The sequence below is a fragment of the Barbus barbus genome, assembly GCF_936440315.1.
Source record: "Barbus barbus genome assembly, chromosome: 21".
NCBI classification, from domain to species: domain Eukaryota; kingdom Metazoa; phylum Chordata; class Actinopteri; order Cypriniformes; family Cyprinidae; genus Barbus; species Barbus barbus.
Window position 1 is genome coordinate 28,630,184 of NC_136749.1, and position 15,277 is coordinate 28,645,460.

The window sequence follows — 15,277 nt, forward strand, 5'->3', positions numbered from 1 at the left end:
GGCAGGGCAGTGAAAATTGAGACGTTGAAACCGTGAGATTTTTTTTTTAAGGCCGTACAGACAAACGTGGTCGCAACTGTGCCCTTGGTTGACTAAATGAGGTGCGCTTGTTCCGCTTCTGGCCTCCCAACATCATGCATTTCTAGCAGGCACTTGTTAACACAATACAGTCAATCGTCAGGAAACGCTGCTGTACTTTCACCAAACATAAACTATAAAAGTGCCAAACATGCACACCTCCATCTTAAAAAACCAACCGCAATGTCCATCGCGCGCTTTCGGATGCCTCCCCCCCCCCCCCCAATCGCACACAGAGTCTTTGCACAGGAGGTATTCTCATCCTGCTAATGGATTATTGCACTAAACTATGTATGATCTGTCACATAACACGGACTATGCATTATAAATCGAGACAAAGTGCAGGAGGGAAGCAAACAAGACAAATCTGCTAGGAGCTGCGTTTGATCGAGGCAAATAAATATTGGAGGGAATTCGGGTGTTAAAAACAAGAAAAAGCATCAAAACAATCACTTTGCGTTGTAGTACATGAAAGCTAGAGCATAATTTTGCTTAAAAAAAATCCAACGGTCAGCCTTCTGCCCCCCGGCGGGGTACGTCATAAAGGACTTTACGCTCGGCAATGGCACTTCTCTAACAATAAAAGCTTGTTTTTCTGTTTTAAACACTAACGCACAATTGGTTCTTCACGACTGACACTTTAACACGTAGTTAAGTCACCATTGGCTACAAAAATAATTGAGAACGGGAGTAAAGTACATTGCTAGTGTGAGCGCCTCAATCCGCAGGCGCTCCCCAAAACTTCCTTTCTTCCGGACTCAGTCTTTCCATCCGCTTCCATTCCAATCTCATTTTGGGGGAATGGGGGGGGCAAAAGTGCTGTTAGAAAACGTTGAGGTACAAAGTGTGACAGGCAGGGAAAGTAATTAAACGTTACGTCTACAGACAGGAAGAGGAGTGGGGACATAGATGGGCTTCCCTTTTGGTTTGGGTTTTGGAGGGGATATGACAGAACGGCCTCAGTTGGCTGGTTTAATATTGCATAATAGTGCTGAGGTCCACGTGTGGAATTAAAGCAGGCCTTCCTCATCCTGCTGCACAGTGTCGGGGCGGGCCGCGCTTCCATCACCACAGGGATCGACCCACAGGGACGCACAGGCTTTTGGGAGGTGTGGCGGCGTGTGTATGCGGTTGTTGTGTTCGTGACTAGTCGAACGTGGGATGGATGTGAGCTGGCTTAGGCAAAGTACATGGTCCTCAGGGTGTCGTGGTGAATCTGCACAGCTTTGGCCAGAGCCTGGGGATCCCGGCCGTTACTCTGTCCGGAGACGTGGCTTCCCTCGGCACTGAGAGAGACAAGAGCGAGCAGGGTTATTAGAGTTTCCTACAACCATAAAATACATTTCCCTTGCTTAATCAAATTATATAAAAAAAAAAAAAATTATATATATATATATATAATTATTATTTTTTTATTTATTTATTTTTTTTAACTTTTTTTTTGTAAGTTACCAAGGCAACATTTCTCATTTTTATTTAGTTAAACTTGATGAACTATAATAACTGAAATAAAAATTATAGACAAGACATTTTTAAAAACAACTAATAAAAATGACAAAACACACAAAGTTACTAAAACTTTGAAGTAAATTTAAAATCACAATGAGAAATATAAAAATAAAAACTAATTCAAATTTGTGAAAGCTATAATAGTATCTCAATGATTCTAAAATAACACTGCAAGGAGATTGTGTTACAGAAACCTTAATCGATCACAGAACACAACACAAAATCATCAAAATGTTTTTTTTTTTCCCGATCTGGCATAATTTGCAATTTAGGACAAAAACAATTGCAAATTTTATTATACTGAAAAAACGGCTTTTTGATTTTACTAAATGTTTTAAGGCAAGTGGTTACATATAATTAAAGTTATCTTAATTTTAAACTAGGGTTATTAGAATGAACTAAAACTGAAATTAAAATTAAAACCATAAAAAACTATTTCATTACTTGAAGAAAAATCAACATTAACTGAAAATCGTTATTTCAGCTAGTTGACAAGGCATGCAACGTTTCTCATTTTAATTTAGTTTAGCTTGACATACTAAAATGACTAATACTGAAATACAAATTAATAAAAACAATAGACATAAAAACACTAAACTAAACTACTAAAACTTCAAAATTGAAAACAGAAAATATAAAAAAGTAAACATTCAAAATATTATCTCGATTCTAAAATTTCTTTTTAAGAATTTAGTTATTAGATTCTAGTCTTAATAACAAATGTTATTTCATCTCAACTATATTGAGTAGATTCAATTCAATTAACAATGGTAACCACAAAACGTGAACATAACTCTTTTCAAACATAACTGAACATTAAACATTAACAGGTTTTTTTCTTCACCCATAAAATAACACTTAATTTCAACATTTACTCTCCTGATCCAGCCGTATATGCAAGGCATGCTGGGAGTTAACAACTTGTGGTCTAATTCACCTAACAATACATAACTTTTTTTTAGCTATATCCCCAGTAACAGTGCTATTCTAGGACAATGCCCCAGATTTGGGTCTTGGCACACACACCTGTCGTGTTCTTTGTCCACCAAGTGGTATCGCGCACGGAAGGCCACCAGGTGGGCGTAGTAGGCTGGCGCAGGGATGGAGACGGAGCGGGTACAGCGCACATACGTGTGGCACAACTGGTAAGTTAGCAGCTGGAACTCATCAGCAGTGAAGCAGTTGTCGTCCCACAGGACATGGTAGTGGGAAGGTCGGCTAGTGCCCTAGACAAAGAAAGAAGACAAAAAAAAAAAAAAAAAAAAGAGGAAGGGGAGTCAAAAAGGTACGCTTTCAAAAACATCTTGTACAATACTGTAGCTTGATCAGACTGACGGGGCCGTTGCATTAAGATGTTCACAAAAACAAGACATTTATAAAGAAATTATACTTTCATAAAGGTGTTAAATATATATTTTTAATAAAAGACGTAAAAAAGAAATTATATTTATCCAAAAAAAAAAGTTTTTTTTATTTTTGCATTGTAACATTCTCACAATTCTGATTTTTTTTCCTTGCAATTGAGTTTATATCGATTCTAAGAAAACCTGTGAGATATAAACTCATAATTCTGAAAATAAAAATCCCAGCAGTCAGACATTAACTCTCAATTGCGAGAAAAAGAAAGGTAAGTGTCACAGAAAGGTAACTGCGACTTTTTTCCTCAGTTCTGAGAACAATTCTGAGAACAAAGTCTGAAATGTGAAATAAAAATTATGAGAAAAAAAGCTTCCATTCATTTAAACACTTTTTTTTTCTCTCAAGAGTTTTTTGGAGTAATTTTGTGCCATATGTACTCCAGACTGGATGCCTGTACTGGATTACATAACGGTTCATGCTGCTAAATCCAAATCTGCATACAAAATCATTTGTCGAGTGAACAAGGAGGCATTTTACACACAACGCCGGACCAGCAGGCAGCTTAAAAGGCAGGAGGAAGTGACATTTCGGGCCATGAAAATGTGTTTGTCTGTACCTGTATTCCAGCATGACTGCAGAGGTAAAAGTCAAACTCGTAGGGGTGTGTGATATCCGTGTCGACTGTCGTACCAGCAGGAATGTTTCCGCTGCGACCCACCTGTGGAGGAAATAAAAGTCATTTAAAGAATGCAATCAATGCCAAAATGATGTTTTCAAAAAAGGTGCAGTTTTTAATAAACTCTCCTTAATCTGACCTTGGTATTCTGTTTCCTTCAATTTATAACTATTAACTCGGAATGGGCATTTTAGATTGAGTACCTTGAGTACTCGACAGATAAACTGCAACAGGTGTTGATAAAACCACTATCAAAATTAAAGTTTTAAAATTGCTTTTAAAAAGCATTTTCAGACACTACTATATGCTCTTCTACTTATATAAAACAAGTAGTGTTATGATTAACTAATAGTTTTTGTTAACTGAAATAGTGTTGAAATATAACAGAAAATATTACACTGACAACCTAACTGAAATAAAATAAGTAATAAAATGACTAAAATAATAAAGAAAAACACATTTAAAAAATATATAGTTAACTAAAATAAAACCTTAAAAATGTTAACCATACAAATAATAACATTAACAAATAAAATATCAACTTCAGCTTGTTTTATTTGAGCTAATTGGTAATTGAAAATTAAAAAGGAACATGTAAAAAAATTAAAACTGATTCAAAATATTAATAAATACTATAATAGTGTCTCAATGATACTAAAAAAACCTGAAAAAAATAAAATAGTAAAAATGACAAAAGCACACAAAATAACTATGACTAAAGTTAATGAAAACTGAACAAATAAAAATAAATGCTAATTCAAAGTATTAATAAATACTACATAATACTAAAATATCACTGGTAAGTAGAAATCCTGTGTGTCAGCACTTATTGAGGTCCCTTTTTGGCACACTTGTGTATACAGCAGCTGTTAGGGGCTTTAGCATTCAGTGTCACGCATCCTTATTTGTCTTCACGACTGATCCTTCCTGTCACTTCTGTGAACTCAAGTGCACTATGCATCTGAAGTCTCACAATCATAAGCCTTCTTTCATCATAATTTTAGATTAATCTGACTCCCCAGAGGCCCTTGAACAGGCCGCAGGAGCGTCAGGTGGCACACTCACCCTCTCGTTGCGATCGGCACAGAAGAGGCGCGTGTGGTGGCGTTTCTGCACCACTATGTATGTGATGCCGGGCTGGTAATCCTTCTCCAGACTGATACAGGCCTCTCGAATGGCCAGCAGCTCATAATACAACACCTATGAGCAGAAACAGGATCATGTTTTATTTTTAAATTAACCGGAAATTATTCTCTTTGTGATGAGCTAGTTGAAGCACCTGTCTAAACTGTCCCTCAGACACGCCGTCCCTGTAGAAGATGATTCTGGTGGGTTTGTAGCGAGTGGACTTGTAGAACTGAATGAGCAACTCTCGCACCATAGAGGCCAAGTCCTGAATCACTTCCTGTCTGGGCCGCTGGACGCGCACAGTAGCGCAGTACCTGCTGGGATGAGCGTCCATACTGCCCACCACCTATACACACATGCAGGAAGGTACATTTTATAGTCATGATGTTACTTAATGTTATAATATATCTGGCCCGAGCATTTAGCAACTCTTAATTATGGTTTATTCTCATTATGTCTTATTGTTTGCTTTCTTTTTTTTTTTTTTTATCTTGTATCTTAGTTTTATACTCTGTAAAGCACAGTGGTCAATTCCTGTTGTGTTTATTTGTGCTATATAAATAATTTTTTTTTTTAATATTTGATATTTACTAGTGGGTGCAGGACACTATAGTTCATTTATGTAAGTGAGGATAGCAAAATAAAGTAAACTGTGACATATTATACCCAAAAATTCTTCATACAGTGGACTACCAGTAAAATTGATAAAAATTTGGGACCAAAATTATTCAGACACTTTGACCTGACTATGTTTTGCTTAAGTGTTTTTTCTTTAATTGCTAATGCGACCTTTTTGCACCACAGACTGAACAAAATGAAGTATTGCTTGGTAACTGGTTGACCTAAATTGGTATTATCTAATGGTGTACTTAAATTTAACCGCTGACAGCTATTCAACCGAATTCATTACATACCTTTCTATCAAAGTTATCTGACATTATCAAGATCAATTTGTTCTGACACAGTTTATCTCTGAGGTCTTGTCATATTTTATTACCATTTTCTAAACAATAGCTAATAAACTGTGAAAAATGTGAGAAATGTTGAAGGTGTTGAAATTTTGGTTTGACTGTACATAATGTATCTGTTATATCATTCAGCTCTAAGCGACACTGACCGCTGCAATGGAGGGTTTCTTCCCGTCTCCTGCAGGTGGATGCGTCACATCCGCCCCCAGAAAGATGACTGGCTGCTGAAACACTGACGGCCTGAGAAACAGCACACACACACACAAACACACTACATTAGTTAAGAGTTCATGAGCCATATTTAACACCATCACAAACCAGCCATTAGCAATGCTGTATAATACTGCGTTGGATAGTGTCTATGAATTAGCTTTGTCTGTAAATAATAAATAATAAATCAGGGTTTCCCAAAAGAAGGGTTTAGGAGTGAACTGCAAGGGTTTCGGGATTTGATGAAAAGCAAATAATTAATTAAATAGAATGTAAAATTAAACTAGTGCTACACCAAAAATAAAAGCTTGAGATTTTGAATATTTGAAAGTTAACTTGTAGTCTAAAATTTAATTATAATTATCAAATGTTCAACAGTAATAGGCTACATTCTTTATTTTTAAAGAGTTAAACTATACTATAATATACTACTACTACTAATAATAATAATAACCAGTATTCTGTCAAAATAAAAGCTAAATGATTTGTAATGTTAAGATTGAGGGTTTTAGTATTTGAAAGTTAAGCATTTAAGACAAATAGTAGCATTGTAACTTGTCAAAATCATCATCACCAAATAATTGTTATTTTATTTTTAACAGAAACAGCTTACATTCCTTTACAGAGATAAAGCTACAACAATAATGATTCCGCTAAATACATAAATGTATATAAATATATATATAAAAATAGATGATTTAAAATGTTAAAAGCTGAAGTTTTAACATTTCAAAGTTAAGAATTTGTAAGACATAAATACTAGTATTTTAACTTGTATTAAAATACCAATATAGCAAAATAAAATACGATTTTTTTACTTTAGTAGCCTATATTTCTGTCTTTGTTTTTATAATTAAAGATACTATATAACAACAATAACCAGTATTCCACCAAAATAAAAGTTAGAGGATTTGAAAGGTGTAGTCTGAAATATTATGATTATCAAATAATTTTTTTATTTTATAGTAAAAACTGTAATTTCCAACAGTAATCACTTATACTTTTGTCTTAATTTTTATAGTTAAAACTACTATTTAATAATAATAATAATAAACAACTTCTTCTGGCCAAGTCATTCATCCCTATACATAAATAATATTAAAACAGAAACAATCTAAACTTAGTTAAAATGCATTTAATCTGTCATTTAATCATTAACTGACAGAGAGACGTGAACGGTCATGCAAATGTGATAAATTATTGAAATATTTACTTGAAGTCCCACTGAGGTTTTATATCAAAAAAGTTTGAGAATCCATGCAATAAATGATAATGATCATTGTTATCAGCTGCCTGTTTAAAAACGAGCAGATCCGTTTATTCAATCAAAATAAGGCTGAAAAAGCAGTTACAAACCGTTGATGCGGCACCAGGATGTTGTTGATGCCGCCGAGTTTGACGTTGATTTTGAGGCAGAGGTTGGAGAGCGTCTGAGGCGAGGTTTTCACCACGTTCTTCACCTGAACACACTGAGTGGCCATTCCTAGAAGAGTGTCTCCCACACGCTTCACCTCCGCTGCACAGATCAAACGCGTGTTCATTAGTCTCGGGGCGTTTGGCAGGAGGCCGGCTCTGTGTGGGCCGTTCTTACCGTAGACGGGTGTTTTTCCAGGCAGGATGACGATGATGAGCTGCAGTCCGGAGTAGGTGTTCTTCAGGTGTCTGAACATGGGCTCCACGCTGTCGGCTCCCTGTGCGTACTTACAGAAACACGGCTGACCCTGGATCGGCATCCCAGCGTCCTTTGAGATCTTACGCAGCTGGTCCGTGAAACCCCTGTGAGGAGAAATGTAATTAAGAAACATCTAAGTGTTGACTGTACTGCACTGGTGATAAAACCAAAACCACAATACTGCTTAGCGCAATTATCAAATCATAAAGGCTGCGATTTGATTAATAAGTATATGCACCGTGTGTTTTAGAGTGAAAACACCGCCGGTTCCCACCTCCTACATCTACAAACTGTGTTACATTTTTATTATTTTTCTTAAATACTCAACTTATTTATTGCACAGTGAAATATTACAGTAGTAACATTTATTTGTTTTCTATTTAGTAATTTATATAAATATATATTATTATATTATATATATAAATAAAATTCACAATGTCAATAACAAAAAAAAAAAAAAAAAAAAAGATTAGCAAGTAGGGATGTCCATTTCGGTTCATTTTCTCAATCGACAACATGATAAGTAAAATAATATATATTTTACTTAGTATAATTTTAAATACATTTTCATATTGTCTTATATATTATAATAATAATATATTTACAGTATTATTATTATTATATTATAACATTATATTATTATCCTTGTTTTAATTCTTGATTTATTTTACAGTGAAACAGAGTATTACAATAGTAAAATTTCTTATTTTTAGTAATTTCTATTATTTATTCAGTAAATTTTAAAATAATTTTATTATTATTATATTTTCTTAAATAGTAAAATTTTAATTTTACAGTGAATTATTACAATAGTAACATTTCCTATTTTGTTTTAATTTAATTAATTTAGTAATTTTATTACAAAAGTGATGTGTTTTTATTTAGTATTTTCTTTCTTTTTTTATTATTTTGCTATTACTACTACTAATAATAGAATTATTATTTTATAGACATGCTGATATTTATTTATTTATTTTATTAAATTTTGGCCAAATTATGCAGCCCTGCAAACAAACATACAAAGCAAACCTGGATTTTTTAAAATCATATTTCTTCGAAAAATTGCAATCAGATTTCCGCCCCAAATCCTGCAGCACTAATGCTTTTATCCAGGAAGCAAGCCAGTATTGACAGTCAGTATGCTGTGGCGTCTTACTTGAGGATCTCTTCTCTGCACTGTCTCTGTGTGGCGAAGCAGGCGATGGCCCACATCTTGATCTCCACGCCGGTGTGGAACTGTTTCCCTCTCATGTCCCAAACTCCATGGCTGGGTGTGGCTACAGTGCGGTTCTGTAACGACAGCTCACGGTTGATCTGCTGCACAGGACGTGTGAGAGCACAAACACAACAGCATACATCTAAAACTGCCTCTGACACTGAACATGAGAGGAACTCATGAAACTGCCTAGTGATTGAACTCAAAGAACTGTACAAGTACATTTCACAAAATAAGCCTGCATATAGGGAAGATCTGACATAAAAATCATAATCATAAGCTAGCATGATTACAAGATTTCTACATGTTTTTTTTTTAAATCAAATACTTGTGCTCACAATTACGTAAACATCAACATTTTTATATTATATGCACGGCATATTTAGGCAATAAGGGCTGCCCGATGGCCCGGGGCCAGCGTGAAGGACGCTCGGGACAGTAGACGGATTTGTCACTGGCCCGATCGGGCCACTGCTGCATCGACACCGAAGTTTATCTTTTGAATATTTTTTAAGCCTTGTTAATTTAAAAGTTCAAGCGATTAAAAAGCAGTCAGGCACGAAAGACAGCTGCATTCACTCACACTACTGTGTGAACAGCGCACGCACAGACAGCCGCGTGTGTTACACGCACGAGCCGCCTGAATGGGTAAATACATACAAAAGTAGCCTGTGTCAAAATACCCGTTTTGCCAAGCAACTTTGTAGATTTAACAATGATTAATCTATATTTAATTTATACAGTGGAGTACAGATGCTCCGATCCACCGGGCATTTTTGTTTTATTTCAGACATCTGTTCAGTGCTTGCTCACAAATTGCACTGAAATCATTTTCCAAAATGCCATTTGTGTGGAAATATTACATTGTTATTATTATAATTAGTCTGTAAACGGCCACTAACAGAGGTCAGAGACGTTGAAGACAGACGCAAAGTGGAGAAAATAATGTATGCAGAACAAGATCACTGTTCACAATGCGTGAAATATAGGAAGAAAATCCAAATATTTAATTTATATGAATGTGTTTCTGAGGGGAATTGGTTGTTTTCAGAAAAGATTACACCGTTTACTTTTCATCTTTCCTCCTTATAACACATTTAAATGAGTGTTAATAGGAGCAGCGCTGCTGTGTTTAACAGTGGTAACCAAGGAAAAGCTGTATTATTGCTGTTAAGCGCCACCTGCTGTCAGAGAGTGACATTGCGTCTCACTCAGCCCGTCTGCTGTTTGTTTCGTGCAGCATAATTTTCCAAAGCTAAAGTCAGACCATTCTGTTTTTGCTTTAGATTTTGAAATTATACAGTCTAATATAAATCAAAGATTGCACATTTTTGTTTTGATCGATTCATGATTATAATGAAGTGCTTCTGATCTCAAATGGCTATGAAAAATAAAGGTGCAGAGTGAAGAATATGCAAATGTTATTTTGTGATTTTTCCATTTCTGTACCTGAACATCTAAAAGCATAACTTAAAGTGACATTTCATTTCTATCTTTGTGCTATAGGCCTATATTTAATTGTGCCATTACTTGTAATTTGTTCATGCGTTCTTATTTACTGGTGGTTCACTTGTCTTTAATAATGTTTGAACTTTATATTTATTTATAGCTAGTGGTTTTTGCTGTGGTATCAAAATTGAAATTGAGAATTGTAAAATTGAATTTGTATCTAAAATATTGGTGTCATATAAGCTTATTTATTGGAATACAAAATAACAGATCAAAAACAATGATAACAGCAACTATTACATTTTTTTGTGGCAGGGCCAGTGAAAATGTTGGCAGGGCAAGTAGACATTTTAACCACTGGCTCAACCAGCCCAGTAGAAAAAAATCATTAACGTTGAGCAATATTTATAACAATTTTGTGAAGATCACTCAAAGACATATATTGCACCTAAAGATTTGTAGACTGTTACTAAAATATAATAAAATTGTAAATTCTAAAAAATTACATTTGTAGCTCAGGAAAGACAAAATTGCTCTGTTGGCTGTGGAGTCAAGACATTTGCAAATATGATTAAAAGATGAATATTATTGTTATCATTTTCATTTAACATTACTTGATGTACTAAAATAGCCAAAAACTATATAGGCATAAATAAAAAAACAAAAGCACAAAACAAATTAATAAAACTAACTAAAATTAAAAAAAAAAAAAAAAAAAAAAAAAATGTTACAATATATGTTACTATAGATAACTATTATGAGAATATAAATAATATATTTATAAATATAATAACTAAAATAACACTGGTGTCTATAATATAGAATAAATTAATTAGAACAACATACTTTCATATAAAATTGTTCAGTAAAAGATAAATAACAATAAAATAAATTACGTTGTCGTGATATTCGCCTTTATCTGATAGAGTAGTTGGTGCTTGCAACACCAACATCATGGGTTTGATTCCAATGATCTCGGTTTTTATGTGTAAGCAACACAAACCTATAAAATGTATACCTTTGATGCAATACTTTGAATAAAAGTGTATGCTAAACGCATAACTTTAAATATAACATGAAATTGTTACAACTGCCTCTACCCACTGTTACACCATAGCCTCCAATATCCTGTAATTTAAAAGCATGTAAATAATATTTTAAAAAAACTACAATCACACAAAACCACAATTCAATCTCAGACTATATAGAAAGCCTTACTCTAAGAAAATATACATTCATATAAGTAACTAGACAAAAATCGCTGCAAGCTGGTTTATTTAGGGAGTTATTTCACACACAGCAGCGGTTAGGAGCTGTTAGTTCCTCTTGGAGAGGGCCGTTCATTCATTCAGACAGACAGACACAGAGAGATGTGGGTGATTGAAAGGAAGGGTACCATAAAGTGCTCTGTGCTCACCCTGCCCCCGTACTGCAGCATGGGCGCAGGCAACACACGCCCCGTCACGTGGGCCATCTCGTCTCGCACCTTAAACTGGAACTCCTGCACAAACGGGTCTGCTTCATAGTTAGCACTGCGCACCTGCAAACACACACAAACACCTGCTGACAAATTCTGCAAGAACAGGAGACAGTGGTAGAGCTGACTATCAATGAAAATGAGATTTCTCTAGCTAACATGACTTCACTTGCTCTAAATATTTAGTTTTAATACGCAGCTTATTCTTGTTTAATGCGCCTAAATAAAACAAAACAGCATGCAACTTGTTTTGAAATTCATCATTCACTGTTTACAGTAATTAGTTCAAATTCCTAAACCAATTTCTAAAGTAGTAACAACAGTAAAACACATGCTTACCTTTCCAGGTACCAATAAATAGGTTTAGAATTAGTTAAATAGTTAACTAAAACGAATTAAAAATCAACTAATAAAATTGTTTGATTTAAATGAAGCTGATATTTAAAAAAAATATATATAAATATTAGATTAAAAACTTAAAATAAATGTTATCTTGGCAACTAACTAAAACAAAACAAGTTAATGAGTACTAAAATTACTAAAACAAAGAAAAAACTAATTGTAAATACAAATAATAAAATGACAAAAGGACGTACTAAAACTTTCACAATATAGCTAAAGAGCTATATTAGAAAGCTAAAAAGAAACTAAAACATAATAAAAATCACAAAAATCAAACATAATTTTAAATAATCACAAACATAACTAAAATGAAAGCTGAAAATATAAAAATAAAAGCTAATTAAAATTTTATAAATACTATAAGTTGAAGTACTACATATTTGTTTAGCTGGAATTCATTTATTTTATATATATATATACACACACACACACGAAAGACAGTAAAAAATTACAAAAAAACAAACTAAAACTAAAATGAAAACAGAAAAAATAAAAAAGCCTGATTAAAAATATGATATACTATAACATTATCTGGCTTTTATTAGCCAGAATTCAGATGATATGAGACTGAAATGAAGAAGCTCTCCTGAGACTGACTGAAGATGCAGGATATTTGTCAGAAATGTTTCATGCTACGAGCTGAAGATATCCCAGCTCAGATCCTGCTGTACTTCACAGTGTAAAAATACTCTCACCGTGGTATTTTTAGCTCCGTTTCAAAGCGAGACTTTTTCATTTTGGTACATTTCATTGGCCTCGTCAGATGCTTTCCACCCCCACTGCCTCTCCACTTCTGTTTGGAGATTCTACATCTAAATGAAAAACCAGCCACGGCAACACCGATTCAGCACATGATTGGCTGTCATTTTAATAAGGTATAAAGAGCAGCAGGTCTTCAGTCACAAGTTATCAGCTCAGAACTGACGGCTGGAAGAGTGTAAATCTGCAGGGAACGGGGTATAGTGTTCACAAAGTGCCCTCGTGGAGAGATTGCAGCTAATCAGCTCACAATAAAGTCACGGCTGACCTCCATTAACACAGAGAGCAACCTCAACTCATTCAGATGGACAGCAGGAACATGAGAGGAGAGGTTCAAACACATAGATGGTGTGGATATGAATAATTATGCAACTGAATTACGTGCGTACGATTATAGATATGAATCCCACTCACCAGTCTGCTGATCTCCTCCTGTCTGTCTGGTGCTGATCGAGCTGTGGCTTTGATCATGGTGGAGGTTTGATTATCTGTCAGTTTCTTGATGCACCGCTGCCCTGCTACAATATTGCACACCTACGAGAACAGCAGCAAGTATTAAACAAAACAAATAAAAATGATGAATAGAAATACATACAACTAAATTACTAAAACTAAATACTGAAAATATACATACAAAATCTAACATTAACAAAATCTATTGACATTAGCTAAAACTAAGGCCATTAAATTATTATTTGAAATAATTTTTTAAAAATTAATTATTATTTTATTTCAGCTAGTTGCAAGGCAACATTCTCATTTTCATTTAGTTTAACTTGAAGTACTAAAATAACTCAAAGTAATAAAACATACAAATGACAAAAAACAAACAACACTACTAAAACCTTAATTAAAAATAAAAACTAAAATCGAATTCAAAACATTAACAAAAATTACAAAAGTCGTGTAAACGCTTCTTATTTCCATTTACCATAACTTTAAATACTAAAAGAACTAAAAGTAAATAAACTAAAACTAATAAAAAAATAAACCTATAAAAATGACAAACAGAAATACACACGAAAATTACTAAAACATTAACTAAAATTAAAGTAAAAACGGTAAATAAAAAAAAAATGACTTGGAAAAAAATAAACATTAACTGAAATAATGCATAACTTATTTTATTTCAGCTAGTTACAAAGGTAACACTTCTCATTTTGATCATTCAAAATATTAACAAAAACTATAAAAGTATATGAAAGGCACTAAAATAAGTCTGGTCACAACAAGAGAGGATGTGTGGATGGCAGCACTGACCTCCAGGGGCAGGTAGGTGTGTTTCTGCTCCTGGCCCACCTGTAGGCAGGGCAGGTGGGGGTATTTGAGCTGCAGACTGTACTTCTCTCTGAAATACTGAGCTACTGTTCGTTCTACAGTTTGGCCGTTCTCCAACTGCAATGGGAACCTGGAAGGAATCAAGAAACATGACTGAACTACAAACCACCACTAGAGGCCATCAAAGAGCAGACTTAAACTGCTTCCCTCTGTATGGAATGCATACTAGCACACTCCTCTTACTATTTCTGCAGTATGTAGTATGCATAGTACGCAAATATCCTGCATGCAACACAACGAGGTCATGTGATAATGCAACATACTACAGCTACAGTACATAATGCATTGGTTTCACATACTACCTTTTTATAGTAATGATAAAATTATTGTACTACAGTACTAAGCAGCTTTATTTTAAATAATAACAGTAAAAATTTTATTTTTAATAAAACAGATTTAATTTTTATTCAAATAAATAGTATTCTGAATATACCATTCAGAATGTACATAGTATACTATTCAGAACATTGTTTTATAGGTGCATTTTAATTATTAACCCAAACACAAAAATTTCAGGTTAAAGCCATTGCAGAAACACATATTCATAAAACATATATTTATGATAATAGGTCGGTCATGTGAGGAGCAACCTGCTCCATGTAAAATTAAATGGCTTTTATTAGGCCACTAATATGACTAATATTGTCTCACGAGAGCACAAAATCTAAAACATTTGATTTATATATATATATATATATATATATATATATATATATATATATATATATATATATATATATATATATATATATATAAAACTTTTTAATCTGAAAACAAATAGCCGAGTGCACCTTTAAATCAAGCCAAAAATCATATTCAAGCAATGTGACTTTGCCCTTTGCAATTAATATGATGTATCGTCATAGCACGCTTCACTTCCTCTGACGGTTTGACTCACGTTTGGTGGCTGGCGGGGCGGCGGGTCACATTGCAGACCCGGTACTTCCTCCGCATGGTTCCGCAGTGTGTCACCTCCACCTTCAGACCTGCACACAAACCAGAACAGGATGAACATGCATGCATAAACACAGATGAA

At 34.2% G+C, this 15,277-nt stretch overlaps 1 protein-coding gene across 2 annotated transcripts in view; it reads right to left on the reverse strand.

The window, feature by feature from the left end:
* Window positions 1-483: 483 nt before the first annotated feature.
* ago3a (argonaute RISC catalytic component 3a) overlaps window positions 484-15,277 on the reverse strand; it is a 33,789-nt gene continuing 18,995 nt past the window's right edge. Inside the window, exons 7-19 of one of the 2 annotated variants that reach the window (XM_079445662.1) lie at window positions 15,140-15,227; window positions 14,164-14,311; window positions 13,318-13,437; window positions 11,683-11,805; window positions 8,757-8,890; window positions 7,520-7,704; window positions 7,285-7,444; window positions 5,868-5,958; window positions 4,902-5,096; window positions 4,688-4,822; window positions 3,563-3,664; window positions 2,614-2,813; window positions 484-1,364 (exon numbers count right to left, since the gene is read on the reverse strand). In XM_079445662.1, the coding sequence (XP_079301788.1) occupies window positions 1,256-1,364; window positions 2,614-2,813; window positions 3,563-3,664; window positions 4,688-4,822; window positions 4,902-5,096; window positions 5,868-5,958; window positions 7,285-7,444; window positions 7,520-7,704; window positions 8,757-8,890; window positions 11,683-11,805; window positions 13,318-13,437; window positions 14,164-14,311; window positions 15,140-15,227 (1,790 nt within the window). In that variant the 3' untranslated portion in view covers window positions 484-1,255. Of the gene's footprint in view, window positions 1,365-2,613; window positions 2,814-3,562; window positions 3,665-4,687; window positions 4,823-4,901; window positions 5,097-5,867; window positions 5,959-7,284; window positions 7,445-7,519; window positions 7,705-8,756; window positions 8,891-11,661; window positions 11,806-13,317; window positions 13,438-14,163; window positions 14,312-15,139; window positions 15,228-15,277 lie in introns of both variants that reach the window. The other variant, XM_079445661.1, reaches the window with a different exon arrangement.